Raw genomic sequence first — 15,800 nt, forward strand, 5'->3', positions numbered from 1 at the left:
CTCCTGGCTGCTGAGGGCGGAGTTCTGGGTTGGCAAGCTGCTCTCTGGGCGCCTGATGCGGCCCTGGAATCGATTGGGAATAAAGCCAAGTTCGTTAACTGCTCTTCCGGTGCAGCCTGTCCATGGGGGGCGGTGGCTGCTGGCTGGGGCGGCTTTCCCATGCTCTCTACATGCAGGGGTCAAGGCAGCGGGGACTCAGCGGGGCCTCCTGGGACACCGTGGGGATTTAAAGGGCGAGTGTCTGGCCGGCCGAGCCCCCCATGGCCAGGCATGGCCCTCAGCGCGCAGCATGCCACAGGTGCTCCGCGACCCTGTCTCGCACAGCTCGGTCATGCTCCTGGGACTCTGCAGGGGCGTCAGGGGAAAGCCGGCCGGTGGGCGGCAGCCAGGGGTCCTCGCCTGGGCCCTCTGTGGCTGGCAAGGGGAGCTGCTGGCGCAGGGTGATATTGTGCAACATGACACAGGCAGCCACGAGCTTGGCGACAGTGAACGGCTGCATGGCCAGGCGGCCGCCCGTGTGATGGAGGCATCTGAAGCGCATTTTCAGCTGACCGAAAGCACGTCCGATCACCATCCTCGTGCGCCGGTGGGCCTGGTTGTAGTTGGCTCTGTCGGTGGGCTCATCCGCAGGGTATGGCGTCAGGAGGTAGGGCAGCAATGGATAGCCACGGTCACCTGCAAGGGGAGGCGGTGTTAGGATCTCCCTTCCCATCCCCGTCCCCTCACAGCTCCCCCACCAACTCCTGACTTAGGAGCCAGCCTCTCCCCTCAGGCCATGATAACAGGAGCCTGTTCAGGCCGGAGGTGGTGAAGATCTGTGCATCGTGGACGCTTCCCGGGAACTTGGCAATGAGGTCCGTGAAGATCCCCTGGTGGTCACAGGCCGCCTGGACGTTGATACTGTAGAACCGGTGCCGATTCCTGTAGACCTGTGGCTCCTCCCTGGGAGCGCATATGGCCACATGCGTGCAGTCGACTGCTCCAATCACATTGGGGAAGCCCGCAAGGGAGGAGAAGCCTGCCCGGATGGGTGCCAATTCTGCCTCCGAGGCGGGAAAGTGGATGTGCTCGCGGATCCGACCAACTAGGGCATCCAGGAAGGCATGCAGGCAGCGGCTGGCGGATGACTGGGAGACCTCCAAGGCCTCAGCCATCACTCCCTGGAAGGAGCCGGTCGCGAGGTAGCGGAGGGACAGCAGGACCCTCTGGAGGACGGGGATGCCCCGGGGAGCCGCAGCTTGCCCCTGAAGGGCGGGCGCAAGCTCCTCGCACAGAGCCTGTATGGCTGCCCTGTCCAGGCGGAAGCGGTCCAGGCAAGTCATGTCGCCCAGGAGCAGGGATGGCACCCTGGCCTGGAACCAGCGGTGGCGTCTGAGGCGGCGCCGCCTGAGGGCCGCTCGGACAAACACGGCTGGCAGGAGGTGGCTGGTCCGGATCGCTGGGAGCCGTGGCGGCAGTGGCGGGCACCAGGCGGGGATGATCGGGGTCCTGCCTGGAAGGAGCGCAGGTTGAGTTCCAGCACCCTGAGCCCCCCCCCACGCACCTGGAAGCAGCAGGCCTACCAGTCTCAGCGGCCCATTGCAAGTGGCGCTCAGGAACGGGTCCTCTGTCTGCTGCATGGGCCATCCCAGCCACCCTTCCCGGTCCTGCACCCCCGTGACCTCCTCCATCTTGCCGAAGGGATGGGTGGGCACATGACTAGGTGGCCGATTCCCACCACTTATCTCGGGGACCGGACATTCCAGCGGGCACTGCCCCCATGTCTGCTGAGAGCACTAGTGGCGGCGGAAGCCAGCGCCAGGCAAACTGGACGGAGGCTGAGAGAGTGGTGCTTTTTGGGCTCGTGGTGGAGAATGCGGAGGTCGCCCTGAGCACGCACAGGGGCGCCTCATCCCGGTCTCGACGACGGGCATTCGGGCAGATGGCAGCTGACAGGGTCTCAGCTGTGGGCAACGCGCCCCGCACTGCTCACTCGGCAATGAAGCGCTGGAATGATTCTTTCGGGCCCGCGCGCAAACGAGTGCGCCTCCTCATGTCTCAGGGGGTTCCTTATGAGCGGGCCCTTGACGAGGGGCTCCCAGGCCCAGAGGCGGTCATGCGAGCGGTCATCCCGGAGGTGGTGGTGGGCGGCCTGGGCGTTGAGGTCCTGCCCGGTTAGTATTTGTGGATTCAGGGAGGCGAGGGGTGGGGGAATGCATGGATCGTGGCACATGTGTGACAGGGCCTCTCCCGTGGGTAGGCACGGCCCCTGAGGGTCCGGACCCAAGCCAGGTGGAGGCAGAGGCAGCGGGGTCTGTGCTCCTCCTGGCAGAGGGCGGGGCCCAGGAACAGGCAGCCCTTCCACCGCCACAGCAAGCCCCTGTTGCCAGCAACGAGGAGCCTCAACCGGGCCCGTCGGGGGGCATGGATCCGGAGCACGGTATGCATCTGTGGCCCTGCTGCTGGTGGGGCCAGGGACCGGCTTGGCCACGGGCCTCGGCCACACATCCAAGGCCCCTCATGGCGCCGGCCGGTCTCAAGACGGGGGGCTGCAGCCGCGGCTGGAATGGGTGTGCTTGGCCCGGCTCGGTGGCCTGTGGCAGCCCATGTTGGGCCACTGCTCTTCCCTCCCTGGGCCCTCTTCCCACCCACGTCTCCCTCCAGCAGGGACCATGCGCCTGGAGATAGGCGGAGAGGTGATTGCCCAGCTGCGCGGGCTGCCACCCTCCCGGAAGACCTCTGCGGCCGGAGTGGCTCGCCTGCAGTCGCTTGGCTTCCCTGTGTCGGTGGAGGGTGAAGGTGGCCCTGGGACTCCGCCGGTTCAGGACACCTCGTCGACAGAGCCGCTTGAGGAGCCGTCCCAGCCTGCAGCGCCATCCCCTCCAGCCCCCCCGCCCCCGGGTGCCATGGGCCATGTGCGGGAAGGACCTGGCTCCGCCTCTGAGGGGGAGGGACCCATGGAGGGGGTCCTTCCAGGCACACGGGCTCGCGGCCCCCGCCCTGCCCAGCGGCTTCCCCCGACACTGGCCGCAATGTGGGCGGCGATCGAGAGGGAGCGGCTAGAGGTGCACGCTGCATGGGAGGAGGCGAACAACCGCGGCCGGGAGTTCATGGCTGCGGTACTGGAAGTGGGGGAAGGGCTCCGCGCCTCTCAAGCCCGTGCCGAAGCCCTGCTCGGGCGGCTTGTCGCCATCCTCGGCCCTCCGGCCCAACCCGCTGCAGCGGTTCCACCCGCCCCAGAGGCACCCCTCCCTCGGGCCCAGTTGCGTGCGAGAGGCCGGGCCCGTGGATGGCCAAGGGGGTCCGGCCGCCGGCCTCACCGGTGACCGCCGCTGCCGCCTTGCGGGGGGGGGTGTTCTGCTGCACAGGCGGCTCTCCTACACATCTCCCCTTCCTCACATCTGCTGGGGGAGGTGGGATGATATAATAATAAAGGCTGATTTCTGTGCAACGGGTGTCTGTGGTCTTTGCCTTGGGATGGGGACGGGGGGGCAGGCCCGCTGTGTCTGCCTCTTGGTGGCGGCCTCAGGCCAAGCCTCCCCTTCGGCGCCACTTGGTGACTGTTCCCTGCTGCTGGAGACTGGCTGCTGCCCTGGATTCCTCATGGCAGGGTGCCTGCCGGTCCCATGCCAACCTCTCTGGACGCGGCCGCCACGGACTTGGCGCTGCATTGGGCAAAGGGGGGAGAGGCTCCTTGGACCACGCCCACCCCTCTCCTTCCCAACTGCGAGCCCCGCCCGATGCACGAGCCGAGGCAGTCTGCCGGCATGGGCGCAGTTTGCCTGCTGCTCTGGGGCCTGGCCGGGATCGCGTGCTGCCCATAGGCTGCGCCTTTCCTGGCCCCTCCCCCTGCTGCTTGTCAGGAACAGCGCCCTTTGGCTGCGCCTGGCGGTGGCCGTGCATCTGACCCACCCACAACACTTTCTGGTTCTCTCAATTTGCATCTCTCCGCCGCTGCCGGCACTGCTGCGGCCACACTTTGCTGGCACAGGATCCGGCCCGGCGCCGGCGCCACACCGCCGGTGCGGCTGCGCCGGCGTTGGGGCTGGCCATAGGATTGCGCTGTAACTTTATAAAATTTGGTAGTTTGGTGCAGGTCACAATTTCCTTTAGAGTAGGGTCCCCCAACACAGCATCCATCAACACCTTTCCTGGTACGCATCGTTTTTTTAAAAAGTGAGTGGGGCCATTTGAGTCTTCTGCCCAGCAGGGCTTCTGTATGGCCATTGAAGACATGATTGGTGGAAAGTGCCATCAAATCATCACTAACACATGGTGACTCCCCCACAATGAGGTTTTCAAGGCAAGAGACTAATAGAGATGGTTTGCCATTGCCTGCCTCTGCAAACCAGGTCTTCTTTGGAGGCCTCCCATCCTATTACTAACCAGTGCAATGAAGAAGTGCTTTGGAGCATGCTGCAGGGCTCCCAGGTACTGGTAGGTCAGGTGAGAGGTGATGAGGGTGGAGGCTGGGAGTGGGGAATCCCCCACCTCCACTGGGGGAATGGGATCTCACCTCACTCCCTGCCATTTTGTGATAGACTTCACCTCCTGAAGCAGCTATTTTGTGGTCGCACCTATCACCCTGTGCCAGAATTCCAATACCCATTGGCTCAAAATGGTTATGGATCCCTGCCTTGGAGTATGTGCTAAGTCACTATTTCTAGTATCCCTATACATGGTGGCGGAGGTGGTGGTGAGTGCCCTCAAGTCATCGCTGACTTAATGATAATCCCTGGTGGGGTTTCCCTGGCAAAAGACTAACAGAGGTGGTTTTCTGTTGCCTGCTTCTGCAACCCTGGTCTTCATTGACGGTCTTCCATCCAATTACTAACCAAAGCCATCTCTGCTTAGCTTCTGAAATCTGATGAGATCAGGCTCACCTGGGCTATCTAGGTCAGAGCAGCCCAATATCATACAGAAGAATATTGCATGAAAACTCATTATATTTTTTCTCAACTTATATCTATAAACACGTTGAGCACACTGAGCTCCTGCAGGCTTTCAGGAGCTTCCTGGAGTAGATAGAATACCAATAGAGCTATTTCGCTAGCCCCTTCGGGAGGCAATAGCATCCTGACGCTCCCATGTCTGTGGGAGAGACACACAGCTGGTTTGTTTGTGGCTGGAGAGTCTTTCTCCAGCCATTCATCACTCTTGATAAGAGAGTGATCAGAAGATACCCATTTGTGCCTCATTTGATGAGTTCGACAGAAAGATTTACTGCCTGGGCCACGTCAGGGCAGTGTCTGAAATTCAAAGAATCGAGAACTGGGAATGAAACATCGCTGAAGCTGCGCTGAAGTGAAGGATGACCCCCTCCCAAACCTTTCTACTAAACTTTTTCTTTGATCTTCTAACTACAGTCTGGAACCTGTGACACAATGAAGTTTATACAGCTTGGGTGAGAAACAGTCTCTTGTCTACTTGGAAGTGCTTTTTATATTGAAAAATAATAATTAAAGTAAATGAATATACACAAGAGCTTGGTTTATTTATACTGGAAAAAGAAAGTTTTAATCAGACATAGAGTGACTCTTTGCTATGCTTGAGGAAGCCTATGTTTTTGTTTCAGCAAGTGTAACAGTTTGGCCTGGGAAGCGGAAAAGTAATGTGAAGCAGAACAGCCTTAAAAGAAGATAAGCCGGGTAAACAACATAAATCATGCTGGAAAGTCTCTGCCTCTCTTTTTTTTTCTCCTCTGGCAAATTGATATAAACTTTATGCATTCCAATTCCAAATTTGAGTTAGAAATCTGATATAACACTACCTCCTGGATTTATGAGAAATAACACTATGAAACTGGACTTTTATGCATCAAAATAATTGGATTTTACTGGAGCTGAAGAGAGAAGGAATTTATTTTGTGGGACCAAAGAAAGAAAAGATGAAGGTACCAGTCAAAGAACAGTTGAGGAGTTTGCTGGCTTCTTAGGGATATATATCCAAAGAGTGGAAATGGACTGGACTGTTCAAAGCTTCTATCAGATTTCTAACTCAAATTTGGAATTGGAATGCATAAAGTTTATATCAATTTGCCAGAGGAGAAAAAAAAAGAGAGGCAGAGACTTTCCAGCATGACCTAAATGTGGAAATTGAATGTACAAAGTTTTACCAGATTTGTAATAAAAAATAAACTAACAAGTGAAGTCATATGGTTGTTGTGGGTTTTCTGGGCTGTATTGCCGTGGTCTTGGCATTGTAGTTCCTGACGTTTCGCCAGCAGCTGTGGCTGGCATCTTCAGAGGTGTAGCACCAAAAGACAGAGATCTCTCAGTGTCACAATCTGTGACACTGACTGTGTCACAGATCTCTCTGTGACACTGAGAGATCTCTGTCTTTTGATGCTACACCTCTGAAGATGCCAGCCACAGCTGCTGGCGAAACGTCAGGAACTACAATGCCAAGACCACGGCAATACAGCCCGGAAAACCCACAACAACCATCGTTCTCCGGCTGTGAAAGCCTTCGACAATACAAGTGAAGTCATAATTTAGATTGTGAAGATTTAGACCAGAAGAGGAATAAGAACAGAACAGTCAGGAGGCCTTGAATAAAGAACTCTGGGCATAAATAAATAAGGGATGAATGGTAAACATGGGGCCCCAAAATTTATTTTGTAAAATTTTTAAAGAGAACTCCCTATAAAACTATGGATGGTATATGCTTTTATAAAATAGTCAAAAGGATTAAAGGTTTGTAAATTAAAGATTGGAAAGGGGAATAAGAAGGAAGGATCATTTTATTATTTTGGGTGGAGCAGAGTGGTAAAAAAATGAAAAAAATTGGCTATAATTATATATGTTAATGTGAATTTGAAAACTGGAGTTTTGTGTGTTGGGAAATATGGCGGGGGGGGGGGGAAGAGTATGTTTTTCCTAATGCCATATGGGGAAATGATGAAATGGTTTATTTACTAACAGTAGAGGGATTGGATTGGAAAGATGTGGGTTTTAGTTGAGATTAGCCAAACTTGTAGTTACAAAAAGAAATAAAAGTATTGTTTATATACATGGCAAACTGGAAACCCTTGATGACTCTCTGTGAATGAAGAAGAAAAATGAATTAACGATTAGTTTAAGTAAAATTACGGATTTGCGATGTTAAGGAGATGTAGAGGAAAAACTAATGATTAACAATATGAGTTAGTTTTCTTTTTAGATCTGTTTGTGTAGGCCACTGCAGGTCTTTATTAGTTATATGTGTTTCTTTTTCCTTTCTGTTTTTCCTTTCAATTTTTCCACAATAAAATAAAAATTATAACCATGAAAAAAAGAATACCAATAGAGCTATTTCAAGCTACAGAAATGGAGTCCATCAAAATCTTAAGAAGAATTTGTCAACAAATATGAAAAACAAAACAATGGTCCACAGATTAGAAACACTCAGTATACATTCCAATTCCAAAAAAAGGGATGCCAAAGAGTGCAGCAACTATTGGCCTATTGCATTAATTTCCCATGCAAGCAAAGTGATGCTCAAGAGTCTACAGCAAAGACTCTTGCCATTTATGGAACAAGAAATGCCAGATGCTCAAGCTGAAGTCAGGAAAGGAAGAGGCATTAGAGATCACATAGCAAATTTACTATGGATAATGGAATGCACCAGGGAATTTCAGAAGAAAATCAGCATGTGTTTTATAGATTACAGCAAAGTGACATCCTCCAATTTGCAAGATCTAAGCAAGTCTGTTAATAATAGGATGTTTGGGAATCTTTCATTCATAGGGTCACCATAGGTCGGAGGCGACTTGACAACACATAACACACACACACAAATATATACTACCATCCTGAAGGCACTGCATTCAGTGAAGACAGTTGCTTTGTTTTTTGGATACTTGGAAAACTGACTCTTATATATACACTATATGCTGCATTCAGCAAATGTGGATTCAGCTTTCATCTTTAAAATCATCCTAGCTGCAGAGAGAGATATTTGAAAAAGCTGATGGTACCATCTAGTATAGATTAAGAGGGTTCCCCATCTTACTTTCTAGTCAGTTCTACGGCTGCTTGTTTCCTCTGTCACTTTATTTACCGTTTCTGCAAACAAAGCTCCTTAAGGTGAAGGACAGCTCAGAACTTAGTTTAATAGAGTAGGATACAACCCAATGTTCATTTGGATAATCCTGTCTTGCAGCAGAAGGTAGGAGTATGTGGCCTTTTGGTTCCTTGCAGCTCTGATTTTATTACAATTATCGTAGTTCAAGGTTTATTTTGTCTTTAAAAGCCTTATAGAAAGCTGATGGATAAATCCAGTACAAAAATATATTTGTACAACTCTCACACAAAAGCAGCTGTGATGTGACAACCTTATTAATTCTAAATCCCAGGGAAATCAATGGATAGAGATCCCAAGATAGGATCCCAAGGTAGTTATCTTCCTTTGGTGATTAATATAGGGGTTTCCAACAGGTAGCTTGTTAACTTTTAGGAGCTATATTGCAACAGCTTGTCAGCTGTTGCAATATAGCTCATGCATCCCTTAGAAGACTCAGGAAAAGATCAGAAAAAGATCTGCTGTAGGCTTTTCCTTTAAAAAAAACCCATCTTTAATTTCCTAGGATTTTTCTCTGTGCTGCTTAACTTGATAGCTTTGTTTCTAGTGCTTTTTCTAGTTGATGTTCTGCTTCTACCATAGACCAAAATTTGGTTATAAGCTGTGGTGGGAGGCCCTCAGGATATTTTTTACTACTTACTTTACTTTTTACTATTAGGAAGTAGCTCTCATTAAAGAAGGGTTGGCAGCCCGATTTACAAAATTATCTTTGTACAAGCCAATAGTGCTCACCTGAGCAGATGAACAGGGTCTGATATGCTTCGTAGTCTTTGTATTTCCTCATCTCTGATAGGTGCACAGAGTGTTGCCATCATACCAAGGATATATGTGGTAAGATTGGGGATGTCCAAAGCCCCATGCTCAGCCTCTTGCTTTATCAGCTCTATGTCCAGAGCATCTTCAATCTGATTCCGCAATCGGGTCTGCCGAGGCAGGATCAGGGATAGCAGGCTCTACACAGAATAAAGTACAACTGTCTGTACAAGCAAATGTTCACAGGGATCTATCATCCAGAATGCTAAAATATCAAAGTTAGTATACCATCTAAAAGTAGCAATGAAAAAATAAAATAAAATTTGGCATATAATTTCAAATTATCCAGGTAACTTGATTTAACACAAGGCTGACCACAGAAAGTAACTTTCTATAGCTGACTGTATCCATCCATGCAGTGATTTTAATAAACTGGAAAATTATAGTGTGAATGTTTCTGAACAGATAATAGGGTTGCACCCACCTGTAACTGTTGTTCATCGAGTGTTCTGTACAGGGACACATGGGAACTATACATGGCAGCTGGCCTGTGCATGTGCAGTTCCCATGCGGGACTGCACAGAAGACACAATGAAGAAGGAATGGTTTTTCATTGGTATCACCTCCTTAAACAACATTAAATACGTTATCCTCTGTTTTTGGAACTCTCATGACCACCTCCATACCCAGCCACCAATAAGACTGAAATGAAATACTGGACAAATAGAAAGGATTTCTTTTCATTGGTAGAACGGATAGCATCCTTGCAAAGATTAACTCTCAGACTTACTCCATAAACTGAATTATGTAAATTAGCTCAATTCTTTCTAGTTCTTATGTGGCAAGTTCCCCAGTTTATGTTTGGAACTTCAAAGACCAGGATGTCTCTTAATTTATAACTACACAGGGTGCTCCACCTTTATTGTGCATGCACAGAGGTTTCCTGCTAAAACATGGGTAGTGTGGTGGAGAGCCCTTATTTCCCTCAGTTCTCCTGAGCCACCAGAGGTATAATACAGTACAAGCAAACACACTCACAGCGGGATAGGAGGGAGGGAATGTGTGCCTGCACAGAAGATACTCAACAAAAAACAGTTACAGGTAAGTACAACCCTGTTTTTGTCATTGCTCTTCTGTGCAGTCCCACATTGGGAGTATAGTGAGCTACTCACCAATGGTATGCTCTGAACACCACAGGACAAGGGACCTTTGCCTTCCTGTGGCAGAATTAGTAGCCACCACTATCCATCTGGATAAAGTTTGGAAGGATGCTGGTAAACCCTTCTGATGTCCAATGTAACATACAAAAGGAGATTTGGATTTGTGAAAACCCTTTGTTCTGTCTACGTAAAACAATAAAGTGGGGTGGGGCAAAGCAAAACTGGAAGATTGTGGACGCATGTAAGCTGAGCTCTTAGAACCCTTCCTCCACCGTTTGAAAAAAAAAACAATGAAAGCAACCAACCTTAACCCATCTGAAATGGGAAAATCAACAACTAAAAACAATACAGCTTCAAAAAGATCAAGGTTGTTGGAAACCTATTTGAAGTCGGGAGAGCAAACAATGTCAGACTCTGCAAGTATAAGCTCCGAGCCAATAATGGAGGCTGCAGAAAAGCTTGCAGAAAAACAGCAGAGAACTAGCGAGCAAGAGAGAGATACTTGAGCTCAAATAGGACTTGCAAAACTTTTTTGCAAATAAAGTAGTAGACCTCTTAGCACCAATTCATTTGCAAATCAAGGAGCTAACTGATAATCTGAAAGAAGCAGCCCAAGCAGCAGAAACAGCACTGGAGCTGGGAATGACGTTACAGGAGGAAATTAAAAGCACTCAAACTAAAAAAATGTCCCTAGAAGACAGATTAACTCTGCTTGAGAACAAAGCACAGCAAAGCTACCTTAAAATTTGCAGAATCCCGGAATGCGTGGAAGGTAATACTTATTTAGTCCTCTTTATATCAAAATGGCTAGCAAGCACACTGCAGCTCGAGGAGGGAGTAGCACCTATTGTCATAAATGCCTTTCGTGTCGGCTCCATGGCAGCAGCTCGCCCAAACCACCCCCAGGAGATTCTGGTCCAATTTCTATACACCAGAACTAGAGAAAGAATTTTGAAGGAGGCAAGAATCAAGGGGATACTAACTTATAATGACAGAAAAGTTCTAGTCCACACTGATCTCCCTCCAGAAACCTTGAAGAAATGGAGATCACTAAAACCAATCATAACAATATTAATAAAAGAGGGTATAAAGTTCAAGGGGAGCACTAACTCCAACATCTGGTACATCATGTAGAAACAGGAAAACAGCTTTTAGCATCACTGAGAAGAGGAGGAGGAGGAGGAGGAGGAGGAGGAGGAGAAGAGCTATCTAAAGACCAAAAGAAGCTCTGAAAGTTCAAATTAAGATTACTAAAGGAATAGAACAACTGGTACTTCAAGTAAGTGACTTAGAAACAGGAATACAGCTTCTATCGACACTGAAAATCAACACAAATATAAAAGAAGATGAAGAAAAGCTAACTGAAGTTCATAAGAAATACTGAAATACCAAACCAAAGAACACTATAAGAATGAAAGTCAGTGAACATCTTTAAAGTTTAAGACCAGGACTCTCCAAATACTGTGTACTTCTAAGACCTATACCTATTTAACTGTTAATATTTGATTTATATAGTTCTTACCAAACTAGCTAAGATGGTTTAACTAAAAATATAGCAAAATAAGCATTTTCTAACGCTATGAACCTAACTTTGTAGGCTCTATAATAATATCAGGAGGAGGAGGGGAAATAACATATGTAATTTAATTTATTCACTTCCACCTCTTTTTAAGATAAGAGGTTCCAGATAAGATATATCCCTTCCTGAGCCTCCTTAAAAGGAGGCCCTGTGGTACCTACCAATAATAATAGGGTAAGTGGCTTAAGGCTGTAAAAGTATCATTTTATACTGCTTAAAATTTTGAAGTTTCAATTTTGTAAGTTTTGTTGATATGAAAGGAGTGTTTAACCAAATCCACATAAAAATTAGATAGTAAACAAAAATGTCTACAAACTGGAAGGCCATCACATGGAATTGTCGGGCTTATCAATCTTATAAGGCTCAAAAGGGTCTCAAATGAGCTAAGAAGAGAGCACCCCCACTTTGTGTTCCTCCAACAAACACACAAAAAATCAGTAGTAAAAAATATAGTAAATTCAAGTTGGTTTAGTAATACCTTTCAAGCTCCCCTTACATCAAAAGCTAGGGGAGTTGCTATCCTTGTGTCAAAAAATGTTTCCTTTAAAAGCATTGAGGTCCAAACAGATCCAAGGGACGCTTTGTATTTGTGAAAGGAGAACTTGATGGCTCACCTCTTACATTCGCCTCAATATACACCCCTAACTCAAACCAAATCAACTTTATAAAGGAAACATTAGACAAACTGGATGAGTTTAAACAGGGTGAACTCTTAATTGGAGCAAATTTAAATCATAACCAAGGGGTAAGGGAGTATATGTATTATTCTCCTGTATATAATATATATATACTAGAATTGACTTCCTTTTGGCATCTGGAACACTTTTAAATCAAATAACTTCCCCAGAGATTGGCAGTAGAAATTAAGACAACCCTAAAGAACAGGCTATTGAATAATATTTAAAATCAATAAATTATAAAAACAAGACCTCCAAGGATCATTTGGCATTCAGGGAACAACAAATCTTACAATCTGAAGTAAGTGAAGCAATCCAAAAATTAAAAAATAACAAAACTCCAGAACTTGATGGTATCCCAATTGAATTTTATAAATGATTTAAATCACAATTATTAAAGCCAATAACAGATATATGTAATTATTTAATGAAATATGGCAGCATGCCCACATCATGAAAGGAGGCAGGGGTGATAGCAATTTTAAAACCAGAAAAAGATACAAGGACTGAGTCATACAGGCCAATTTCAATATTAAATCATGATTTGAAAAATATTCTCATCCATCATAGCACTAAGACTTAACAAAATTATCCTGAATTATATACATCAAGATCAGATGACTGGTTTTATGCCTGGCAGATCTCTAACAGGAATATTATCCATTACTGTCACCAAAAAAATACAGAATCAGTCACTGTGGCATTAGACACTGAGAAAGCCTTTGAAAGATTAGAAATTCCCTACCTAAAAGAAATTTTAAAATCCACGGGCTTCACCCATACTTTTTATGTATAATAGATACGCTTTATTCAAATCCAAAGGCTCAAATAAAAATAAACAACTACAGATCAGAGAACTTGACTCTGACCAGAGGACTCAGACAAGGTGCCTGCTTTCACCCATATTATTTGCCAACTCCTTAGAGCCACTAGCCTGGGCAATATGCCAAGGTTAAAAAATTAAAGGCATCCAAATCAGCACCTTGGGATGCAAATGAAATTTATTTGCAGATGATACGGTGATATATGCAAGTAACCCAATTCAATCACTTCATAGCTTATAACATACAGTTCAAAATTTTACCAACATATAAGGACTTAACATTAACAAAACAAAAACAGAAATATACCCAATCCTGGTGTCACCAAACACACATCAGCAACTTACCAAAGACTTTCAGTACAAATAGATCTCAAAGACATGGAGACATCTAGGTATAAACATCACCACCAATCTGAAAAACCTTTTTGATTAAACCTCTTTTAACAAAAATAAACAACATTGAAAGACTGGGGAAAATCAATTTTAACGAGGATAGAAAGAATTGAACGTATAAAATCTACCATATTCCTACAATTTTTGTTTCTATTCCAAAACTTACCCATTATATTACAGCAAAAGGAAATTAAACAGTGGCAGGCCAAATTGAACAAATTCATATCGTACAATAAAAAATGAGGAGTAAATTTTATATATATGACACACCCCCATAAACCAGGGTGGACTGGGACTCCCAAATCTATACCAATATTATGCAGCAGCCCAGATAAAAAAATATATTAAATTATACCAAACAAAACAATTTAATAGACTGGTTACAAATAGAACAATCATACATAATAATCTACAAGAGATCATATGGAACAAACCAAACGAAAGGCCAGAGAGTATTAAATCAAACCCATACCTAACAGCAACTCTCAAAATATGGGACAAATTTAGAAAAATGTTAGCACCAGGAATATCTCCAATCACCCCCTTCCTAGGCCAACATTAGTTTGCACCTGGAAGAAATCCCAGAGCCTATTGAATCTAGAGGAAAACAGGCATAACTAGACTTTGTGACATCATTCAAAACGGGCATATTACGCGAAAAAATCAAATAGAACACCAAAACAACCTTACAATACCTTGGCTGCAGTATCACCAATTCCATCATATGGTAACCAAAAACGGGTTTAGCAAAAATAATTGACAGAGAACTGAAGCCTTTTGAAATTATATTAAAAAGTAAAGGCATTCAAAACAAAAGATTAATCTCAATTATATATAAACAACTGAATCAAGAACAATGGTTAAGGGTGACTCTGCAGCAAAAAGAATAGCAGAAAGACTGTAAGACAACACTGAACCAAAATCAATGGAAATCAGTCTGGAATTCTTATATATATGTATTTAAATCTTTAAACATTAGATTGCAAGCTTTTAAATTAACTACTAGGTGGTATCTTACACCTTTAATTTTACACTACTATAAAAATGGTAACGATCCCAAAATTTTGGAAAGGATGTAGGCAAACTGGTAATTTTATACATTGCTGGTGGTGTGTAAAAATTCAAGTGTTTTAGAAAAAAATTGTAAAAACTATAGAATCTATTCTGAAAAACTCAATCCGATACAATCCTGAATCCAGGTCTTTTTTTCGGGGAAAAGAGGTGGTGGAACTCACTGGTGTAGCGTGGGTTGCCAGCACCTGGGGCAACTCCCAGCAGGAGGTGGTGCCCCTGGCACCACATGCACATGTGCAAAGCACATGCATGCTCCCGGAACTGCGCAATGACATCACTTCTGGGAAGTGGTATCATCATGCAGGGCACGGCCGCCCCCCAGGAGTGCTCCCATGATTCGGGCCTGCTCGCCTCCCCACCCCTTAACCTGGCAGCAATGTTGGCTCTAAGTGGTGTACTGTTGTGAGCCAGAAATCTACTTTGTGAGCAGCAACTTGCAAGTTTTGAGCACACCTTTTCCAAAACCAGAATCCATTTGATTAAAAAGAATTAGATTGTCTGAGGCATTGGTATTGGGTGTCATCAACATATTGACGGCATATGCATAAGTGGGTATCATCAACATATTGATGGCACCCACTTATGCATGTGGTTCTTGAAAGCTTATGCCTCAATAAAGTTGGTTAGTCTTAAAGGTGCTACCAGACTTTTTACTATTTTGCAACTACAGACTAATACAGATAACTTCTCTGGATATTAAAGAGTGCATCTGTAATATATGGAATTCACTGCCACATGATGTAGCAACTGCTAGAGGGTATTAGGGACTTTAAAAATCATTAAAGAAATGTGCGGACAAAAGGTCTATTCAGTTATTTTAGCATTAAAGTTAACTGGATACTCCATGTATAGGGACAGTATACCACCTGAGCCCAGACCAGGACAACTCAGGCTAACCTGATCTTAGATCTTGGAAGCTAAGCAGGTGATCCCTCCAGAGTTGTTTTGCAGAGGCAGGCAATGACAAATCACATCTGCACATCTCTTGCCTTAAAAACCTTGTAGGGTTGCTATTTATTTTATTTTGTTTGCACTATTTATAGTCCGTCTTTCTCACTGAGACTCAAGGCACATTTCACAAGGTAAGTCAATATAACCAACAGAATGGGGCATTCAATAAACAATACAATAGGGAATGGGTTGCAGAAATTTGAAAACAACCAGAAGTTAGACACAGTGCTAAAAGTGTTGAGAAATAAGAACCTAACTTCCTAAACATTTATACCAGGGTAATAATGTGGGGCAGACTTGAGGGGGGGTGGGAAATACAGCTTGAGTTTCAGAAGCTGGAAGCAGACTCC

General features: G+C 45.8%; 1 protein-coding gene across 2 annotated transcripts in view; it reads right to left on the reverse strand.

The window, feature by feature from the left end:
• The window catches only part of TCP11 (t-complex 11), a 76,235-nt gene that overhangs the window by 30,261 nt on the left and 30,174 nt on the right, over positions 1-15,800 (reverse strand). For both annotated transcript variants that reach the window (XM_054980727.1, XM_054980728.1), the window contains exon 5: positions 8,773-8,993. In XM_054980727.1, the coding sequence (XP_054836702.1) occupies positions 8,773-8,993 (221 nt within the window). The remainder of the gene's footprint in view (positions 1-8,772; positions 8,994-15,800) is intronic.

This window comes from Eublepharis macularius, chromosome 5 (assembly GCF_028583425.1).
Source record: "Eublepharis macularius isolate TG4126 chromosome 5, MPM_Emac_v1.0, whole genome shotgun sequence".
Lineage (NCBI taxonomy): Eukaryota > Metazoa > Chordata > Lepidosauria > Squamata > Eublepharidae > Eublepharis > Eublepharis macularius.